Genomic DNA, 21,854 nt, shown 5'->3' with positions numbered 1-21,854 from the left:
AATGTACGAACTAACACAGAACAGGAAAACTCAGATTTCCTCACTGCTCCTTCTCTTTTGATGCCTCTCCTTCCTGCCAGACTCTTCAGAATCCCACACACTACCCCCATTTTTCCCTCCGTCACTCATTTCCTTCAGGAGCCAAATCTATTTCTGACCAGCCCAGACATCCTCGAGGCTTTTCCAGCTGTGCTGCCCAAGCCAGCAGGTCACAGAGGAGCCTGGTGCAGGGACTGGATCTGCACAAACTTCTTCAGGAGCCTGTTTTCTCATGAGCAACACCAAACACCTGACAGCACAGGCAGCAGGCAAAGGATGGAGGAATTACAGCTGCGAGGGACTGAATTAAAGAAGTTGTTACACTCAGACTCTTAAGGGCTATGATTAAAGCCAAACTGCACACAGCAATCACAATAATGCACAGCAATGTGCTCCAAATGGATCATTTCCTCCCTGAAAACCTAGAGGAGCTGAACACACGCCTGAGGTTTCATTAATTGCCAGATAAAAACCATATCCATCTCTCCTTACCTCTGAATATGGCAAAACCATTTTACAAGCATTAGTTAGATACAAGCAGCCAGGGTAACACACTCCCCGGGTTCGGCTTGGTTTGGTTTTGGATGAGCTGCTCTTGTAAATTCTCCTTTATTTGCTCACTGCTTGTGTCAATGCACAAGTGATGAAATTTTCCCTGAGCAGCCTGCAGGAAGCACACAGCCAAGCTGCTTATGCAAACAGGGCCAGAATCAGATTTCCTGGGAGCTGGCACGGGGCAGGCACGGCAGCGTGGAGCGTCCCAGGAGCCCCTGAGATGATGCTTTCACCCCTACAAAGCTTGGAATTTCATTTCAGGCTTGAAATGAAAAATGGGTGTGCAAAATGTTCTGTAGGCAGGAAGGTGGATTAAGTTAAACTCTGCTCTGTTACCTGTTTCTACTCAGTAGGATGAGAAATATAGAGCAATAAAAAGCTGCTCAAATATCACCCAAACCCCAAGGCAGCTCCAGTGCAAAACAATCCCCCTTGGCCTGGGGCTTTTCACCAGGAGCAACTGAACATTCTCAAGGGAAATATTGTCACATCATCCTGTCCTGTGCCCTCCCTTTCCCTGGTCAAGGCACAGGAATAATGAATGGCAAACCAGTGCAGCAATAACAATATTCAAGATATATATAAATATATATGTACACACACACACACACATATATATATACACACACACATACATATATACACATACACACATACATATATATATACACATATATATATACACATATATATAAAATAGCAATATTCAAGATTTAATCCCCCCCAAATAATAACTAAGGAAAACACAAACCAAAAAATGATCTGGACCATTCTCCCAGTAGCTCTGCCTGCCACAACTCAGGTAGAACATGAAGTGAAATTATCAGGGATTTCTTATTTTACTGAAGTACTAAAAAGCATCAGGTCCCTTCACAGATTTTCAGCTGATCCAGTCAAAATGGGTGTTTCACCTGGCCTGTGCTCCTGCTAAACTCAATTTTAGCAGCCCAGCAGAGCTAGATTGGTGACTCCAAGTTCATCAGCAGCAGTCCCAGGGATGGAATTGGTTCTGAACTGATGGAATTGCTTCTGAATTGCCATTTTACAGACTGCAGAAAAGGCAGACTTTTAATTAAAACCTCTGAATTTTGAAACTGTGTTGGTTCTGCTTGTTATTGAGGCAACACTGGTTGTGTGAGAGGTCCCAAAAAACACAAGGCAAGAATTTGAAGCCACTGTCCCCATCACTGGCTAAACCTGTGTGAACACATGGGCTATTTTTTCCTCTACAAAACCTGAGTTTACCACACACAACCCCTGTCTCATTTTCACTTCGTGCGAGTTCAGTTTCACTTTGAGCCTGAGCTTAGAGCAGCTCTGTCAAGACCACAAAAAGCCAAACTCAGTCCAGCCTCTGTTTGCTTTAAGTTTGCACTTGGGAGATTTTGCTGCTGCTCAATGAAAGCTCAGAATGAGCAGCTCAAAAAACCAGGGTACAGCTGCCATAGTGTGCAGGTGAAACTCAAAAAAATGCTGCAAAGTTTGGTGCTATTTTAGTCTTTTTTTGGTCTTACAGAGCTCCTCAAGGTGGGTTTTTAGTCACAGCCCAGCCCTGCAGCTGCACAGGAGCAGCACCAGCTCAGATGTTTTAGATTCAGATGCATTCAGATCATTGCTTTGGAACTGACAATTTTATTTTTGCCCAGCTCACACACTGCCATAGCCACAATTTTTGGTGCCAGCTCTGCCAAGCACAGCCTTGGGCAGATTCTGTCTACCAAGCTCATTTAAAAAATTAAATCCATCCACAAATATGGTGTTAGGTGTGTGTGGATTCTCACTTCTGTAGAAATAGGGGGAGAAAATCACATCAAGGGCTCCTTCTTTGGCTCTCCCGGCAGTCAGTGGCACAAATATCAAACCCAGGAGGGCTGAATTTCCCAATAATTGGGAAAAGCTGAATATTTCTCACATGAGGGACTGCACAGACAGAGAAAATAGTAACTCTGTTGGCTGATGCCAGCGTGGATGGGCATGGAGAGCACAGGGCTGCCCCTGCCCCGAGCCCCTCAGGGCTCACCCTGCTCCTGCTCCTTCCCTGCAGCTTGTATTTCCCTCCTATCTTCTGATGAGTGGGAAAAGTTGAATATTTCTCACATGAAGGACTCATTTCAAGCTCATTTCAAGCTCGTATTTAGTTTAAAAAATTAAATCTATCCACATCTATTGTGCTAGGTGTGTGTGGATTCTCACCTTTGCAGAAATGGGGGAGAAAAATAACACCAAGGGCTCCTTCTTTGGCTCTCCCCGCACAAATATCAAAGCCAGGAGGGCTGAATTTCCTGATAATTGGGAAAAGCTGAATATTTCTCACATGAGGGGCTGCACAGACAGAGAAAATGGTAACTCTGTTGGCTGATGCCAGCGTGGATGGGCACGCAGAGCACAGGGCTGCCCCTGCCCCGAGCCCCTCAGGGCTCTCCCTGCTCCTGCTCCTTCCCTGCAGTTTGAATCCGGCCCAAGCCCAGCCATGACGAACGCTTTCTGCAGTTGCCATGGCGACCGAGGCCTGCAATTGAACCAGCAATCCACGCCTGAAATGCCAAAACGGCCCTGACCCACTTTGAAATAAAAATAATTGTAATAAATAACGCTTTAGAGACCTAATTGCCCAGAGTGCATTCAGGGCCTCACGTCCCCCTGCAGAGTGGCCTTCAGTGGGTGAGACAGATTAAGTGAGGGACAGAACACAAACAAGCCCACCTAAGCAGCAGCCCCTTTGCTCTGAGGTGAAAACCTCTGCACAGAGCATTGGAAAGCACAGGAGGCTGGGTTTGTCTCCTTGCTTTACGTCCTTGCTGTCCCTAAAGGAAAAACATATTCAAAATACCATCAGCAAGCATGGGGTGGGCGGGAAGGGGCCAAACTCTGCTCAGATGTGGAGGAAAAGCATCAATATCTGCAGCCTTGGAGTATCTTGGAGCTGGAAAGCAGAAATTGTAGTGATAGGACAAGGAGTAATAAATTCAGATTGAAAATTTAAGTTGAAATTGTTCCCTGTGAGGGTGGGGAGGCCCTGGCAGAGGTGCCCAGAGAAGCTGGGGCTGCTCCATCCCTGGAATTCCAAGGCTGGGTTTCTCTCCTTGCTTTATGTCCTTGCTGTCCCTAAAGGAAAAAACCTCATCAAAATATCATCAGCAAGCATGGGGTAGGTGAGAAGGGGCCAAACTCTGCTCAGATGTGGAGGAAAAGCATCAATATCTGCAGCCTGACAGTATCTTGGAGCTGGAGAGCAGAAATTGTAGTGATAGGACAAGGAGCAATAAATTCAGATTGAAAATTTAAGTTGAAATTGTTCCCTGTGAGGGTGGGGAGGCCCTGGCAGAGGTACCCAGAGAAGCTGGGGCTGCTCTGTCCCTGGAATTCCAAGGCTGGGTTTCTCTCCTTGCTTTATGTCCTTGCTATCCCTAAAGGAAAAACATATTCAAAATACCATCAGCAAGCATGGGGTGGGTGAGAAGGGGCCAAACTCTGCTCAGATGTACAGGAAAAGCATCAATATCTGCAGCCTGACAGTATCTTGGAGCTGGAAAGCAGAAATTGTAGTGATAGGACAAGGAGTAATAAATTCAGATTGAAAATTTAAGTTGAAATTGTTCCCTGTGAGGGTGGGGAGGCCCTGGCAGAGGTGCCCAGAGAAGCTGGGGCTGCTCTGTCCCTGGAATTGCAAGATGAAGCTTGGAACAGCCTGGGATAGTGGAAGGTGTCCCTGCCTATGGGACAGATGATGTTTAAGGGCCTTTCCAACCCAAACCATTCTGGGATTCTACAAGTTTTCCTTCAGCTGATGGAAAAGAACATTTGGCAATGCACGGATCAGCCCCTGAGACACCAGGGGAGGCACAGAAAGGCCAAATTTCTCCTCCAACTGAATATTCCCTGTAAAGATCTGAACCAGGTGATGAACAGAGCTTCACCAAGCATTCACCTTGGGAAAGGCATTCCACAAGTTAAGCTTGGTGTTCTTAAAACCATAAAGGAATTCTTGATAATGTTTTCATGGAGAACTCCACGAGAAACCTGCCCTTGCTGCAGCCTGGTAAATGAATCCTGCATGAATGACACCCAAGCATCCTGGAGTGACACCAAAGTCTGAAATCACAGCCATCCCTGGGACTGACACAAGCAATTCCTTCCCAAATGTGTCCCCAGAGCCAGCAGCCAGCTCCAGAGGGCATTGTCACCCACCTGTGACACAGCTCAGCACAGCAAATCCCTCTGGCTCTGCCACTCTCAGAACATGAATTAGAATTCGGCCACAAGTAGGAAAAGGACCAAAGAGTTTTGCAACTAGAGCAGCTGAGCTAAACAAGCCTCAGGTACTCCTTTGGCCCTGCCACTTGCAGGATGTGAACCAGAATTCAGTCAGAAGTAGGAAAAGGACCAAAGAGTTTTGCAACTAGAGCAGCTGACCTAAACAAGCCTCAGGTACTCATCTGTGGCCACCAGCAGCTTCTCAGGGGCAGAAGAACACCACCCACACCATTCCCTGCAGTGCATCTCTCAACCCCTTGGATTTCCTCAAGCAAGCCCTGATCTGCAAAGCTTAAAGGCCTTCAAGTCTTCCCTCAGCTCTCCCAAGAATTTGCTTTCCAAGAGTCATCCTGCAATTACTCACTTCTCCCTGCAGCACCGACCTGGTAAGGAGCTCTGCCAGGCCCAGAATTGGGGTTTGTGCTGCAATTTCAGCTCAGCTCTGCAAGTGCTGAGCAATATGTCCCCAACCCAGCAGAAATGCACAGATTGAAGCACATATTGAACTCTCTGTGTCTGAAATCCACGGGCTGTGCAAAGCCAAGCCTGTGCCTGCACCTTCCTGAACCAGACCAGAGGAGATCCTTGAGGGCAGCACAGAATTGTGCTGATAGTCTGGAAAAGAGCAGAAAGGTCAAGAAGGCAGCTCAGGCCTGCCTGTGGCACTGAAAAGAGTTAATTCTCCTCAGAAAGAACTATTAGAGGGGTTAATTAGACGCCTACAAAGATACTTTTCTGCCATCCAGTCTGACATCAGTGGAAAACGAGGAGATTCAGCAGCTCATTATGCAGTCTCCCAAACAGCAAGCAGATGGTAACAACTTTTGATCACCAACCTACACTCCCTTCAAATTGATCATCCAAGAATGAAAACCTGCACAGATCCTGGAGCAATTCCCTGGGCCCGCCACTGCTCTACAAGCAATAACAAAATGTTATATTTCTATTACATCTCCCAGCAAGAGAGACAAAAGAGAAAGCAATAAGTCAAAAAAGCAATGACACCTGCAGGGCTGTGCAGAAACAGGAGTGTTTCATGACAAGTGCTTTGAAAAGAATATAAAAATAGTCTGCCTTCTGCATGTTTTTGAGCAGGAAAGTCCAGCTTTGTTTAAGATTTATTCTGTCTGTTTTGCCATTTCACAGAATGCTGTCCTCCCGTGACATCCAATCACATGTTTACATATTCATGAAATAAAATTAATGCAATTATTATGCCTCAGAGGATTAGCAAATCACTGCAAGCATTAGGGAGGAATTTGCCTTCTGCCCAGAGCCAGCAGTGCGAGGATGGGCAGATGCATTATTAACCATGGCATTGTCCCTGTGGATCACCCGATCCTGGTTACCACTGGAGACAGACAGACCCACAGACAAACGGCCTCATCTCCCACAGAAACCCCCCCTCAGCCAGCTTGGAAGAAACCTCTCCCTTCCTGCTTGGAATGGCTGCAAAAATCCCCAGGAAAAGTTGGAAAATGTTTCTGAAATGCAACAAGAGAGATCTGAATAATAAATCCAATAATGCACCAGTCACAGCTTGGAAAGGGTCATTAATGAGCAGGGTTATAAATCACACCCTAAACCCTCCCTCAGTCCCAAATGATTGTAATTCCACTTGCTCCAAAGCCACATCAAACAAAGTATGATGGATAATACAAATCTGGGAGGCAGTGAAGGGGAAACAGCACAAAGTAAGGATTTCACATCCCTGTGAAGGTGACAGACACAGCCCCAGCACGGTCACCTGCAGGTCACCCACTCACTTCCCAACGAGGAACAGATCCAGGCTTTGTTTTCCTCCCCTCCCCACCACAAAGTCAGCAGCTCCTGTAATTAACAGCAAGAACTCCAGTGTCTGATGCTTCCATCAACATCCCCAAGGCTGGAACTTGGGGCAGAACAGAGCTCCCAAGCCTTGTTTTAGAAATAAACAAAACATCAACAGACACTGTTCAACCATCTTTGATGTTGAGGGAAGTTTTGAAAACCTGACAGCTCAAAGGATAAAAATAAAAATTAAAACAAATCCAAGCTGGTTATTTTAATCCTTGTCGTTTCCAAGCTAACATCAGAATCTTTCAGTGCTTTGAGGATATGCAATGCTGCTGTCATCTGTGCTTTATTCCAAGGGAGAGTGAGATAAAGCAACAGAGCTGGTGCTGAGCACCCAGGCCCACTTTGGGGTGGGGATGTAGGTGTGATACAACTCCCAGAAGAGCTCAGGCCCTTTTTTCCCTGCTGTAACTCCAGCAAGGCTTCATGGGCTGTATCCCCAGCCCAGCCTTGTGCAGGGCTCACAAAGCCCGGTGGGAGTGAGCCTGAGGAAGGCTCTGAGGAAGGCTCAGAGCGGGGGCGGCAGGGACATTGTGCAGCAGGAGACAAAGCTGCAGCTCTGCATCGTCCCACTCACTCCCACGGCTCGTCAGCACAGCCCTCACAAGTTAATGGATGGGAGACGCTGTGATCTTCAAAGCTGCGATCAAAGCCGCTTCCCTTTGTTCAGCCCTTGATGTTTCCTCCCGTTACCTTTCTGAAAACAGCAAAACAACAACTTCTGACTGATCCCTCTTGTGCAGCATTCCCCCCTGCTCTGCTCCAGCCCTGAGGCACAACCAGAGAGGGCCAGAGCCACAGATTGCCCTTTGTCCTGAGGACCTGGCTCAACCCTGTCCCCTCCCTTTAACAGATCCTCTCCTGCTCCATCCAGGTGTTTATCAGATGAGGGTTTCACCCAGCTCTTTATCACATGGGGGTTCCATACATTTGTTTATCACATCGGGGTTTTACCCAGCTCTTTATCACATGGGGGTTTCATCCAGCTTTTTATCACATGGGAGTTCCATACATTTGTTTATCACATCGGGGTTTTACCCAGCTCTTTATCACAGGGGGGTTCCATACATTTGTTTATCACATGGGGGTTTCACCCAGCTCTTTATCACATGGGGGTTCCATACATTTGTTTATCACATGAGGGTTTTACCCAGCTCTTTATCACATGGGGGTTTCATCCAGTTCCTTATCAGATGGGGGTTTCTCCCAGCTCTTTATCAGTTGGGGGTTTCATCCAGCTTTTTATCACATGGGGGTTTCACCCAGCTCTTTATCAGATAGGGGCTTCTCCAAGATAATGTCGGGGGTTCCGAGTTATGGGGGCTCCATCCAGCACTTTATCAGATGAGGATTTCACTCAGATCTTTATCACATGGGGGTTCCATACATTTGTTTATCACATGGGGGTTTCACCCAGCTCTTTATCACATGGGGGTTCCATACATTTGTTTATCACATAGGGGTTCCATACATTTGTTTATCACATGGGGGTTCCATACATTTGTTTATCACATGGGGGTTTCACCCAGCTCTTTATCACATGGGGGTTCCATACATTTGTTTATCACATAGGGGTTCCATACATTTGTTTATCACATCGGGGTATCACCCAGCTCTTTCTCAGCTAGGGGCTTCTCCAAGAGAATGTCGGGGGTTCTGAGTTGTTGCGCTGCTGTAAATGTAAATACATCCCGAAGATCTGAAGTTTCCATCCTACTGAGTCAAAATCACAAGCTGCATCCTAAATCTATCTAATCTAGCCTCTCCTGCAGATGCATGTGATTTAATGGAGCAAGGGAACAGGAATAGATTCTGTTTTCTGAAGCAGCATTTCCACGATGCACAGGACAATGCCAGCCACCAGCAGTCTAAGGAAAAGCTATTTTTTTAGGGCTTTCAGCAGATTCTCTCTGTCTATGAACACGCTCAGTGCAGTGAATCCTCACTTCCTACTGTTCTCCCTTGCCAAAAAAAATTAAAAAAACAAAAAGCCACCTGTATAGACTCTGGAGCAGAGCCTGAAAAAGCGGCACAAACCAAACCCTGCCTCTCCCCATCAGTGCAAATACACAAACACGGGGAGGGGAAGGCAGAGCGGAACCACGAGCCCTTGTAGAGGCAGGAGAGAGCACATGGGCAAACAAACCCAACCATGTTCCTGCAGCAGCAGCTCCGTGACGCATCCAGCCCCGACCCCTCCTGCCTCCCCCTTTTCCCGGACCCAGATGTTACGGCAGGAATGAGTGTCCCTATGGGAATGGGGGATGGGGGACACAGCAGGGGAAATGAGGAGGGGTGAGGGGAATGAAAGCTGGGAAAAAAAAATAAAGAAGAAAGAAAAAAAAAATAGAACCCAAACAATCAGATTTGCCCATTGTTCGGAACAATCGAAAAGGCTGTTTTAGCAATTCCGCCCTGCAGGAGAGGCGGGGCACGTGCGTGGGGGGCACAGAACAAGGAGAGGGAGAATAAAATGAAGATAAAATGAAAATTAGAAAGGGTTCAGCCCGCGGAAAGGAAGAGAAACGAAGCATCTCTGCACCATGATGTCACGCCGCCTGCTCTCCAGCCCCCCGAACGCAGAGGAGCAGCAGCAGCAGCAGCAGCAACCAACATGGACTCCGGCTTTAATCTGCCCGGAGAGCGCCTGTGTGCGATGGAGGAGCCGCCAGCGCCGAGCCCTGCGTGTGACACACGTGTGACAGCGACAGCACTGACCTGGCAGCCATTGGGGAGCGTGGAGCGGCTCAGCAGCAGCAGCAGCAGCAGCGGCAGCAGCAGCAGCAGCTAGGCGGAATTCAGTGGGGATCGCCCGGCACTCATGGGGTTCATTCATTCATTCATGCACTGTGCGGCCGGCCGGGAGGGTACTCACCTCCTGCAGCATGGCACGGCCCTGCCCGGGCTCTCAGGGGCACCGCGGAGCTGCCCCGGCCCCGGCCGTGCCCATGCCCGTCCCCCCGCTGATGCTGCCCGGTGCGGCCGCACACGCTCCGCGCACACGCCTGCGCAGCGCTTTACATAATGCGCCCACCCCGGCCCGCCCCGAGCGCATCAACCCGGCAAAGGGACCCCCAAAGGGTGGGAAAACGGTACGAGTTACAGATCCGACAGGATGGGAATGTTGTCTTTTACAGAATGTGCCCAATCCTGCCCGCCCCGCTCGGATCACCCCGGCAAAGAGATCCCCAAAGGCTGGAGAAAACGCTACGAGTTAAAAATCCGACAGGTTGGAAATGTTGTGTTTGTCCTCCTCCGATTTACAGAATGTGCCTGCCCCGCTCGCAAAGAGACCCCGGCAAAGAGACCCCCAAAGGCTGGAAAAACGGTATGAGTAAAAGATCTGACAGGTTAGAAATGTGTTTTACAGAATGTGCCCAATCCTGCCCGCCCCGCTCGGACCACCCCGGCAAAGAGATCCCCAAAGGCTGGAGAAAACGCTACGAGTTACAAATCCGACAGGTTGGAAATGTTGTGTTTGTCCTCCTTGTTTTACATAATGTGCACACCCCGCTTGCATCTCCCCCTGCCAAAGAGACCCCCAAAAGGCTTTAAAAAGGCTGGAAAAACTCTATGAGTTAAAGATCCGACAGGTTGGGAATGTTGTGTTTTACAGAATGTGCCCAATCCTGCCCGCACTGCTCGCATCTCCCCTGACAAAGAGACCCCCAAAAGCTTTTTGAGGTTTTAAACACTACGAGTTAAAATCTGACAGGTTGGAAATGTCTGTCCTCCTCATTTTACAGAATGTGCACACCCCACTTGCATCACCCCCTCCAAAGAGAGCCCCAAACACTTTTTGAGGATTTAAACACTATGAGTTAAAAATCTGACAGGTTGGAAATGTTGTGTTTGTCCTCATTTTACATAATGTGCCTACTCCATTTACATCTCCCCCTCCAAAGAGACCCCCAAATGCTTTACAAGGGCATGAACAAACACTACGAGTTAAAAATCCGACAAGTTGGAAATATTGTGTTTGTCCTCCCCGCTTTACACAATGTGCTCACCCCACTCACATCGCCCCCTCCAAAGGGACCCCCAAAAGCTTTTCAAGGATTCAAACACTACGAGTTAAAGATCTGACAGGCTGGAAATGTATTTATCCTCCCCACCCCCCTCCCTGCACACTCCACTCGCATCTCCCCCGACGAACCCCAAAAAACCTGACCCTAAACGCTTTCCAAGGACGCCAACAAAACCCAGGAGTTAAAATCCCACAGGTTGGAAACATTGTGTTTTGTCCTCCCTGCCACACACGCGCTGCTGGGAGAAAGTTTCAAAGCGTGTAAGCAAGAACAGGCAGGAAAATTAAACCCTAATTAAGCGGCCACGTGGATTATCTGAGCTGAATTAAACAACGCTCATTCAGAGTTAAGGTGACCTCAACTCAATTTAGCCGGCTCCGTCTAGGAAGCTAATTTGGTTTCTTTTTTTTTTTTGTTTCTTTTGCAGTGCTTATCCATGTGTAAACAGGCCTGGGATTTTTAAAGCGACATAATCCAGCAAAGTTTACAGTTTTTTTCAGCATTAGGGCACTGTATTCCTCCAAACCTGCTTGGGGACATCTTTATTTCAGAATATGGAGATGGACTTCAATACAATACAATAATTAAGGGACAATAAATTCCTCTTAGTACAATAAAAATTAAGATTATGGATTATGAGAGCAAAACAATCACCCAGCTTGCATTTGCCTCCCAGGCCTTGTGTGTGTGAGGAAATAGAGTAGAACTGAGCTGGAACTGCACTGACACCCCTGATTTGAGCACAAGTGTCCTCGTGTGGAATTACACTGAATTATTGGACTCAGGATGCTGTGAATGACCCCCACTGCCAGCACAAGGAGCAGTTCCTTGAATGCTGTCAATACTGATCACTCTGCCCTTTGCTGCTCTTGTTGTATTTTGCCCATTCCACACCCAGGCCTGAGCATTTTCTCTTTTCCTGACAGTCAGTCCCAGCTTTGGGTGCTAATTCCCAGAAGGAATGATGGATAATCAACCCCAAAATGCTGATTGTCCATCATTCCACTGCCATCAACAGCTGTGGGAGCAGGAGCTGCTCCAGCAGGCTCAGATCAGTGCCATTCAAAGGCTGCACAGGATTTTAAACTGAAAACAGCACCACATCCACACCTCTGTCTGGGTACCACAACCCTACCATCACCTCCATATTACTCAGAGATTACACCTAGGTGCACATGAATCCACTTGTCTAATAACTTCATTGCATCCATCAGCCTGAGGTCAGCTTTGTTGTTCCAAATGCTTCCCAAAGTTGGCCAGCTGGAGAATTAGTAATTTATTTCAAGGAAATGAGGTTTTAAACTGAAATTTTCCCACTCCCTGTGCCCAAGGATGTGACTCCCAGTGACACACCGTGTGGAGGATTGTATCCAGGGTCAGGCAGTGGATAATCTGGATAAACCCAGAGAAGAGCAACCAGCACTAAAGGCACTGAATCCTTCCAGCACAGCCTGGAGGCCAAGGAATGGCTGAAATTTAAATGCTCACCTGGAATCCAGGTTTGATCCCGCTGGGTACCAGCTGGAAATGCTGAAAATTGGAGCTGGATGAATCCTGACCAGACAAGAGAAACCTATTTTGGGAAGCAAACAGAACTAACCACTGTAACTAATTCAAGGCTCAATTACCCATCTGTGGCATGCATTATTATGCAAGGGTTTGTGCTCTCCCAAACACTGTTCTGTACCTCCAACCAGAATCAATTCAAGCCTCACACTTTGCATTCAACAGCACTTGGAATGAGATATCTGAATGGTCCCATTTTGTTTTACAGCCTATGGATCTTTCAGTGGTTTTTTTTCTCTTCCAGAAAGTGAGAAAATAATTAAAAACATAATTCTTAGCCTCCACAAATGTTGATACGTTCAGTCTGGATGAATTTTAAGGTTTGAACAGATTTTTCAATAGCCACATGAGTTACCCTGACCCAAATGCTGAGATAAATTCAATATAATGGCTGCTTCAGATCTGGAGCACACAAAGGCTCAAAGCAGGTCCTGGAGTGGCAGGACAGACATGAGGTGAAGCTTCACCCTCCCTTCAGACTGTCAGGAGAGAAATGATCCAAACAAAACTCCTGCTCCCAAAAGCACTTTAAGAGCAGCGGTAAAAATGCAAGATTTACTTAGAGAAAAGCTTCTTAGGCTGATCTGGCATGGTGAGCAAGGGGCAAAGGTATGGGGAATTTGGAGAACCACACAGCACCTCAAAAGCTTTACAAACTTGGTCAGATCTGCAAAGTTTCGCCCCAAACTCTTGGAAGGACAAAGAGCTTTTACATTTCTGCACTGAAGACACTGAGGACAGCTCATTTTCATGGTGATAGAATTTGGATAAAACTGCGCTGAGAGAGGATCTTTAGGAGCCTTTAAGGAAGCTCAGGGCTGTGCCCATGTCATGCTCAGCAGGCAGATGCTCACATTGTCCTTCACACATGAAATAAAGTCCTTGTCCCGAGTCTTGAACAGCAGGCTCATGCAAGCGAGCCCAGCTGGCACAAAATGCATTCTTGCAGCTCTTGAACAAGGCAGGAATTTGCAGTTTCATGTCCAGGAGAATTTCCTTAAAGGCTCCTAAAGCTCCTCTCTCAGTGCAGTTTCATCCAACTTTTATCACCATGAAAATGAGCTGTCTTCAGTGCCAGGGATGGGGCTGCAGAAATATAAAAACTCTTTGCCCTTCCAAGAGTTTGGGGTGAAACTTCAGTTTGTAAAGCTTTTGAGGCGCTGTGTGGTTTTCCAAATTCCCCATAACTTTGCCCCTAGCACAGCACAGCTCTGCCAAGCCCTGCAGGAGCGCCAGAGCCACATCTGGGCATCCCTGCCTCCACTTTCCTGGGTCAGGCTGTTCAGTGGCCAGGCAGGCAGCACCTTCTCCTTGCCCAAACCGGGCCTGCACGCCTGCAGGGCTGCTGGGCTGCTGTAACACAAGCACTCTCATGCATATTGCATCTCCCAGCCCGAGGAAATGAGGCACTGGCTGGGTAATTAAAGCCCAGGGCTGCTGACAGATCCACGGCAGGGCCGGGATGTGCAGGCCTGCAGAGCATCAGGTGGGGCTGGGATCAGCTCTCCAGAGCAATCCTACCCTCCCTGTAAGGCACACCAGCGGTGCAGAACAAAAAGAGGCCTTGAAAATCTGTCTGCAGAACAATGAGCACCTGGGTGGGTAAACACGCAGGGTTTCTCATTTCCACCCGCGTAATTCTTTGCCCACCTTTAATATGATCTGGTTTGAAAAGTTAAAGAGCTCTTCCCCAACATCTCTGCTCGTCAGCTGAGTTCAGAACAGAACGAGGGGGACACACCTGCATTGTGTTTCCAGCCTTGTCTTTGAGAAAAAACCAACAGAAATGTCAAGAAACGTTGAAGGAAAACGTGTCCTGAGGGAAAACCCAGTGCAACAACCTCAGATGTGCCAGCAGGATTAGCACTGGTGGGAAACTGGGTGCTAATGAGCATTTTGCACATTTAATTTGCTGGTTTTTATTCTCCCTCTTCAGGAATGAGTGAGTGGACTCCTGACTGTAATTCTTTGCCCACCTTTAATATGATCTGGTTTGAAAAGTTAAAGCCACTGGGAGAGCTCTTCCCCAGCATCTCTGCTGGTCAGCTGAGTTCAGAACAGAACCAGGGGGACACACTTGTGTTTTATTTCCAGCCTTGCCTTTGAAAAAGACCCAACAGAAATGTCAAGAAACATTGAAGGAAAACGTGTCCTGAGGGAAAACCCAGTGCAACAACCTCGAGATGTGCAAGCAGGATTAGCACTGGTGGGTAACTGGGTGGTAATTAGCATTTTGCACGTTTAATTTGCTGGTTTGCTATTCACCCTCTTCAGGAACGAATGGGGGACTCCTGACTGCACAGCTCGGGACAGGGGGATTCTCTGGCTGGGGTTTTGCTCCTGTTTGACAATTCCTGCTCAGCCCACAGGTGCTGCTCCTCAAACCCCACAGGATTCCCAGCCCGTGACCGTGTTCACAGGGGTCTGAGGATGAGGGAAGAGATGAGGATCTGACTCCATGCTTCAGAAGGCTGATTTATTATTTTATGATATATAATAAATTAAAACTACACTAAAAGAATAGAAGAAAGAATGTCATCAGAAGGCTGGCTAAGAATAGAATAGGAAAGAATGATAACAAAAGCTTGTGGCTCGGACTCTCTGTCTGAGCCAGCTGACTGTGATTGGCCATTAATTAGAAACAACCACATGAGACCAATCCCAGATGCACCTGTTGCATTCCACAGCAGCAGATAACCATTGTTTACATTTTGTTCCTGAGGCCTCCCAGCTTCTCAGGAGGAAAAATCTTAAGGAAAAGATTTTTCCTAAAAGATGTCTGCGACACCACCCTGTCAAAGCAACAGGAAGCACTCTCCCTTTCCCCTTGTGGAAAACGGGCTCCTAGACAGGTGCCAGACCAAGCAAAGCTCTTTCTGAGCTGGCAGTGGCATTTTCACGGAGTCCATGGATTCCTGGAGCAGTGGGGGCTGGAGGAGGCCAGGAATCATGTGCTCACAGGCATGGGGAGGAAGAGGGGGAGGAGGAGAACAAGGGGAGAGAGAGAACAAAGTGTCAACATCTTAACTGGGACACACAAAGAGCCAGTTCTTAGTAAGAACTTAATCCAGGATTAACAAGAGGTCAGCTACCTCTGCAAGGAGACTGCACTAAGAGGAGCTAATTAGCTCTCCTTAATTGCACAAAAGGAACCACACAGAATGAAAAGACATTCACCAGCGGCAGGTCCCACCTCACCCAGGGCACACAGCCCTTCCTGCTGTCCCCAACACCAGGCTCAGACAATCAGCACATGGAGAGGTGCAGGGATGGATGGCAGGGGAGAGGCTGTGGGGAGGTTCAGCTCAACAAGGGCTGGAGTGAGAGTTGGACAAGGCTTTTAGCATGGCCAGAATCTGTCCAAGCAGGTTCCTCATCAGCCAAGTGGGATGGTGTTCACAGGGGCCTGAGGATGAGGGAAGAGATGAGGATCTGACTCTGTGTTTCAGAAAGCTGATTTATCATTTTATATAATATATTATACTAAAACTACACTAAAAGAATAGAAGAAAGGATTTCATCAGAAGGCTGGCTAAGAATAGAAAAAGAAGGAATGATAACAAAAGCTGTGGCTTGGACAGAGAGTCTGAGCCAGCTGACTGTGATTGGCCATGAATTAGAAACAACCACATGAGACCAATCCCAGATGCACCTGTTGCATTCCACAGCAGCAGATAACCATTGTTTGCATTTTGTTCCTGAGGCCTCCCAGCTTCTCAGGAGGAAAAATCTTAAGGAAAGGATTTTCCATAAAATTTGTCTGTGACATTTTATGAAAATAAAGGGCTCTGTTTGTCCTCCCCCAAGGGCTGCCCCAAATCCCTGAGGAATCACAGCTATCAGCTCACAGTGATGCCCAGGAGGGTGTTTAATGCAGTTCTGGCCTTCCTTCAATCAGTGTGATCTCTGAAGATGAGGAGGAAGAGGAGCACAAGGCAAACCAGTTTTCCCCTGTAGGCTGAGGCCAAGATGATCCCATCCCAGCACGGAGAGGCACTGCAGGGTAGGTGTGAGGAGAAAGGGAGAGCACCCAGCACCAGGGACAGGCAGCAGATCCCACCTGGGAGCCGCCCCTTTGGAATGATGCACTGGGAAAGGCTGAGCTTCTCACTCCCAAATCCCCTCTCTGGGGTTTCTAACCATGCACCACTCACACACCTGGAGCTCCTCTGCTTGGCACTAAATCTGTCGGGTTTTCTCGGCTGTTTGAAGGGCCTGGAAAGGCCCGGAGTGGCCTTGGGACAGCCCGCGTATCAAAGGACGAGAAGAGGCTTCAGTTCTTCTTTCGGTTTTTATGTTTATTAATTGTTTATCTAAAAGATGTTCTTTCAGCCCGACAGAGCTCTGCTCAGCAGCCAGCCATGAGCACACTGTGCCGCTCTCCGGACAGGCACCTATCTTTATACCCATTGTTACGTGTACAATATTTATCATTTTTCCCCAATACCATTTATTCTTATTGCTGGGTGCACTTTCAGTAATAACCAATCCAAAAGTGCCACCATCACCAAAGAAGATGGAGGAGAAGAAGAAGAGGAAGGAGGACAGGACACACCCCAATTCCTCCATCTTACTCCTCCAAACCCCCCTGTACATAAATCCTAAACCCTGTGTCTCACCCTCTAATTAGCTAATCTTTTCGCCATTCACCCCGGTGAAGTCCTCCTATCCTCATACAGGTGTCGTCTCCCGTGTAGGGTCAAAGTCCAGCCACCAGACACTTCTGGCAACATTCCAGGACTCCCGAGCCCCCCAAGGGTGGTCTCGGTGGCCCGGCATCTCAGGACTCAGATCCTGAGATCCCACATAAATCCATCTGCTTTTTCCTGGGGAGCCATTGCATGTTCTGTCCTCCTGCATCTTTCACCCCAGCAGCCCTTGCTCTGCTCTGACAGATAATGGACCCAGCAGTGCGCTGGAAAATGAAGATTACCAGCACATCAATAACCCAGTAGATGTCTCTGAGAGGGAGCACTAATAAAAGGAACTCCTGCATTTATTTGGGTTACAGCAGCGTGCTGAGGGCTGGGGAGATCAGGCAGGCAGGGCCTGAGTGCACCTCAGCAGGAGCAGCTCCCCTTTTCAGGCAGGATGAAGGGAAAAGCAAAACAGCTTTTCAGAGAAGGCTGCCCTAAACACAAGGAAAAATAACAGAAACAGGAGCTCAGCCTAATTACAGGTCCCTGTGAAATCATCACAGTAGTGCCTCTGTTATTTATCTTTTTTTCTTCCCTCAGGACAGAGTTAAATGTTTTGCCACTGTACTTCCAGTGTTCCACTGATTTCCTTAACTTCTCTAGGCCCTTTTTTTCCAGATTCCTGAAATCTGCTGAGCTCACCCCAAAACTGACCAAAAACCCTGCAAAGCTGCTCAGTGCAGCCCCTGCCCCTAGAATAAATAAGGTGGAGAATAAGGCTGCCCTACCCACAAAGGGCAGAAACAGGAGCTCAGCCTAATTACAGATCCCTGTGAAATCATCACAGTACTGCCTCCATTATTTATCTTTTCTTCCCTCAGGACAGAGTTAAATGTTTTGTCACTGTGCTCCCAGTGTCACTGCAGCCAGGAGGGACCAGCAGCACCAAAATTTCACCTCAAACCCAACACAAACAAACGAGTTCTTGGGATGCCACTGGGAATACTCTCCACCTTAAGTTCTTCCCCAGCTTTTTCCCCCAAATCCCTTCAACCCTGACATTCTCCCATCAGCCACATCTCCATCCCAGCCCACATCCTTTTCCCCTTTTCCCGAGGAGCTGCCTGCCCTCCCAGCACACACACACACAAAGGAAGGCTTCCCCCCCTGTCTGGGAGCTGAAAAACAAAACTCATCACAGTACTGCCTCCATTATTTATCCTTCTTTTCTTCTATTAGCACAGAGTTAAATGTTTTGCCTCTGTACTTCCAGTGTCACTGCAGCGAGAATGGATCAGCAGCACCAAAATTTCACCTCAAACCCAACCCAAACAAACGAGTTCTTGGGATGCCACTGGAATGTGAGACAGCCACCCCCTCTCTGCTCGCAGGAGCTGAGCAGCAGCCCCAGTCGTGCTGCTCCTGTGCAGGCTGAGCACAAAGGGAGAGCTCCTGACATCTGGTAAAGCTTCAATAGCTGCCATTGGGGAGAGCAGAGCTGTGCCAGGGGCTGGCCTGCAGCAGCCTCCTGGTACAGGCCGGCCCCATCAGCACCAGCACCCCTCTGCTCCCTCTTCCCTGCTGGGCTGAGCTGGAAGAGCTCACAGCTCGTTCAGAACGAGAAGGGAAATTGTCCCAATTGTCCTAAAATGGTCCATGGGGCAATCTCTGTCTCCAGCGCTGGCTGGTGCAGTGAGTGCTCCTGCATTGTGATGCTCTGTTATGGATATTCCAGCTTCTCCATCCCTCCCAGCTGTTCCAGTCTGGTTGTCCAGACAGATCCCAGCCTCCTGCAGCCTCCTACACAGCACTGCCCCCGAATCTGCCTTCTACCTGTGCCACCTCTGATTTCCAGCCCCAATCCAACTGGATTCACCCCTGCTCCCACTGATTTCCTTAACTTCTCTCGGCCCTTTCTTCCAGATTCCTGAAATCTGCTGGGCTCACCCCAAAACTGACCAAAAACCCCCACAGAGCTGCTCTGTAGTGCAGCCTCTGCCCCCAGAATAAATAAGGTGGAGAATAAGGCTGCCCTACCCACAAAGAAAAAGGCCAGAAACAGGAGCTCAGCCAAATTACAGATCGTGTGAAATCATCACAGTAGTGCCTCCATTATTTATCCTTATTTTATTCTATTAGCAAAGAGTTAAAGCTTTTGTCACTGGACTTCCCATGTCACCACAGGGGCAGCCAGAAGGGACAAGAAGCACCAAAATTTCACCTCAGATTTCACCTCAAACACAAACAAGTTCTTGAGATGCTACTGGGAATATTCTCCACCTTAAGTTCTTCCCCAGCTTTTTCCCCCAAACCCCTTACTCCCAGACTGACATTTCCCCATCAGCCCATCTCCATCCCAGCATCTCCATCCCATCCCTGCATCCTTTTCCCCAAAGAGCTGCCTGCCCTCCCAGCACACACACACACACACAGAGGAAAGATTCCCCACCTGCCTGGGAGGTGAAAAACAAAAATCATCACAGTACTGCCTCCATTATTTATCCTTTTTTCCTTGCATTAGCACAGAGTTAAATGTTTTGCCATGGACTTCCAGTGTCAATGCAGGGGCAGCCAGGAGGGACCAGCAGCACCAAAATTTCAAATTTCACCTCAAACACAAACAAGTTCTTGAGATGCTGCTGGGAATATTCTCCACCTTAAGTTCTTCCCCAGCTTTTTCCCCAAACCCCTTCCTCCCAGACTGACATTTCCTCATCAGCCCATCTCCATCCCAGCCCCACATCCTTTTCCCCAAAGAGCTGCCTGTCCTCCCAGCACACACACACACACACACACACACAGAGGAAAGATTCCCCACCTGCCTGGGAGGTGAAAAACAAAAATCATCACAGTACTGCCTCATTATTTATCCTTTTTTCCTTGCATTAGCACAGAGTTAAATGTTTTGCCATGGACTTCCAGTGTCAATGCAGGGGCAGCCAGGAGGGACCAGCAGCACCAAAATTTCAAATTTCACATCAGATTTCACCTCAAACACAAACAAGTTCTTGAGATGCTCCTGGGAATATTCTCCACCTAAAGTTCTTCCCCAGCTTTTTCCCCCAAATCCCTTCCACCCCGACTGACATTCCTCTATCACCTGCATCTCCATCCCAGCATCTCCATCCCATCCCTGCATCCTTTTCCCCAAAGAGCTGCCTGCCCTCCCAGCACACACATAGACACAAAGGAAGAATTCCCTGCCTGTCTGGGAGGTGAAAAACAAAAATCATCACAGTACTGCCTCCATTATTTATCCTTTTTAACTTGCATTAGCACAGAGTTAAATGTTTTGCCATGGACTTCCAGTGTCACCGCAGGGGCAGCCAGGAGGGACCAGCAGCACCAAAACTTCAAATTTCACCTCAGACACAAACAAGTTCTTGAGATGCTACTGGGAATATTCTCCACCTTAAGTTCTTCCCTAGCTTTTTCCCCAAACCCCTTCCTCCCAGACTGACATTTCCCCATCAGCCCAATCTCCATCCCAGCCCCGCATCCTTTTCCCCATAGAGCTGCCTGCCCTCCCAGCACACACACAGACACAAAGGAAGGATTTTCCGCCTGCCTGGAGGTGAAAACCGAGGATTTCAGGGATTCCAGGGGCACCTGTCAGCGCATGGCCCTTCCCGGGAGGCACCCTCGGTTCTTCCCCGCTGCCCTGCGAGCTCCCCGGGAGGAGCCGCACGGAACCGCCCGGGCACCTCGCTGCTGCTGCTGCTGCTGCTGCTGCTGCTGCTCCGGGGCATCTCAGGGCCGCCCAAGGACTCGACAAAAAGATTCCCCGCTCTGATAAGGGCTCGGCATGGCTGGAACAAAGCCGCCTTTGCAGTGCGCTGCCCGGCTCTGGCATCCCAGCCTGGCGCTGCCCGCTGGGGAGAAAAGCTCCCGCTGTGGCTTTAAGGATGTCCCGCAGCACCCGGTTAACCCTGCCCGCTCCTCGCTGCCCCCACCGGGGAGAAAATGCAGATTTCTGCTCCTCTCGTGCCCTTACCCATCGGTGCTGCCGCCCTGGCACCGCAGCCCTGGCATCTCGAGCAGAGCTTTAGTAAATGCTCTACTATATATATAAAATTAATATATTAATATATAAAGAAATAATTAATATAAATTAATTATTATATGTGCTGCTGCCCAGCCCTGGCACCACGAACAGAACTTTATTAAATGCTTTATATATATATATATAAAATATATATGTAAATTTAATAAATATAATTAATATATTAACCAATATATTAATATATAATAGTATATTCATTAATATATATTAATATTTAATTAATGTATATTAATTATTATATGTGCTGCTGTCCAGTCCTGGCACCCCAAGCAGAGCTTTATTAAATGCTCTATAATATAGATAGATTTTATATTTATATATATAATCTATCTATATATAAATTATATATATTAATATATATAAAATATTAATATATTTTATATTAATATATATTAATATATTTTATATATTAAATATATATAAGTCAATATAATGTATTAAATATATATTATATACTATATACTATATACTATATACTATATACTATAATATATTATATATTATATATGTTATATTATGTATAAATATAATATTATTTATATTATATATGTTATATTATATATAATTATAATATTATTTATATTATATATAAAATTTATTATTACATGCTAAATAGATATAATTATATATATATATATATATATATATATGTGTGTGTGTGTGTGTGTGTGTATAATATTAAATATATAACGCCCTGCAAACCACCAGGGAGCACTTCTGTGCTGACAAAGGAGCAGAGCAGTCAGCACGGACATAAACATCCCAATTACCTCGAAATTCCACTTCCTCCGATCCCACAAAGCTCTGGCTTTTCACCCCGAGGGGCTGCACACCCTCCTAAAGCTCATCAGGCAACACAAAGCATCGATTTCCCTG

The 21,854-nt window shown here is 47.4% G+C and overlaps 1 protein-coding gene and 1 long non-coding RNA gene across 13 annotated transcripts in view; one reads left to right on the top strand and one right to left on the bottom strand.

The window, feature by feature from the left end:
* Positions 1-21,854, bottom strand: part of GRAMD1B (GRAM domain containing 1B) — a 148,798-nt gene that overhangs the window by 55,332 nt on the left and 71,612 nt on the right. The window contains exon 1 of one of the 12 annotated variants that reach the window (XM_074559634.1): positions 9,560-9,717. The exons of 10 other annotated variants lie outside the window; for them this stretch is intronic. Coding sequence is in view for 1 of the 2 variants with exons in the window: in XM_074559633.1 (XP_074415734.1) it covers positions 9,403-9,413 (11 nt within the window). In the remaining variant the exon portion in view is untranslated. Of the gene's footprint in view, positions 1-9,402; positions 9,718-21,854 lie in introns of those variants that run through there. One more of the 12 variants, XM_074559633.1, reaches the window with a different exon arrangement.
* Positions 9,675-12,482, top strand: LOC141731978 (uncharacterized). Its single transcript, XR_012583876.1, has 3 exons — positions 9,675-9,913; positions 10,055-10,146; positions 11,140-12,482. It is a non-coding gene; the product is annotated as an uncharacterized LOC141731978 (long non-coding RNA).

The sequence above is a fragment of the Zonotrichia albicollis genome, chromosome 27 (genome assembly GCF_047830755.1).
Source record: "Zonotrichia albicollis isolate bZonAlb1 chromosome 27, bZonAlb1.hap1, whole genome shotgun sequence".
Lineage (NCBI taxonomy): Eukaryota > Metazoa > Chordata > Aves > Passeriformes > Passerellidae > Zonotrichia > Zonotrichia albicollis.
Note: the sequence above shows the minus strand (reverse complement) of the source record. Positions and strands in the feature narration are given on the sequence as shown.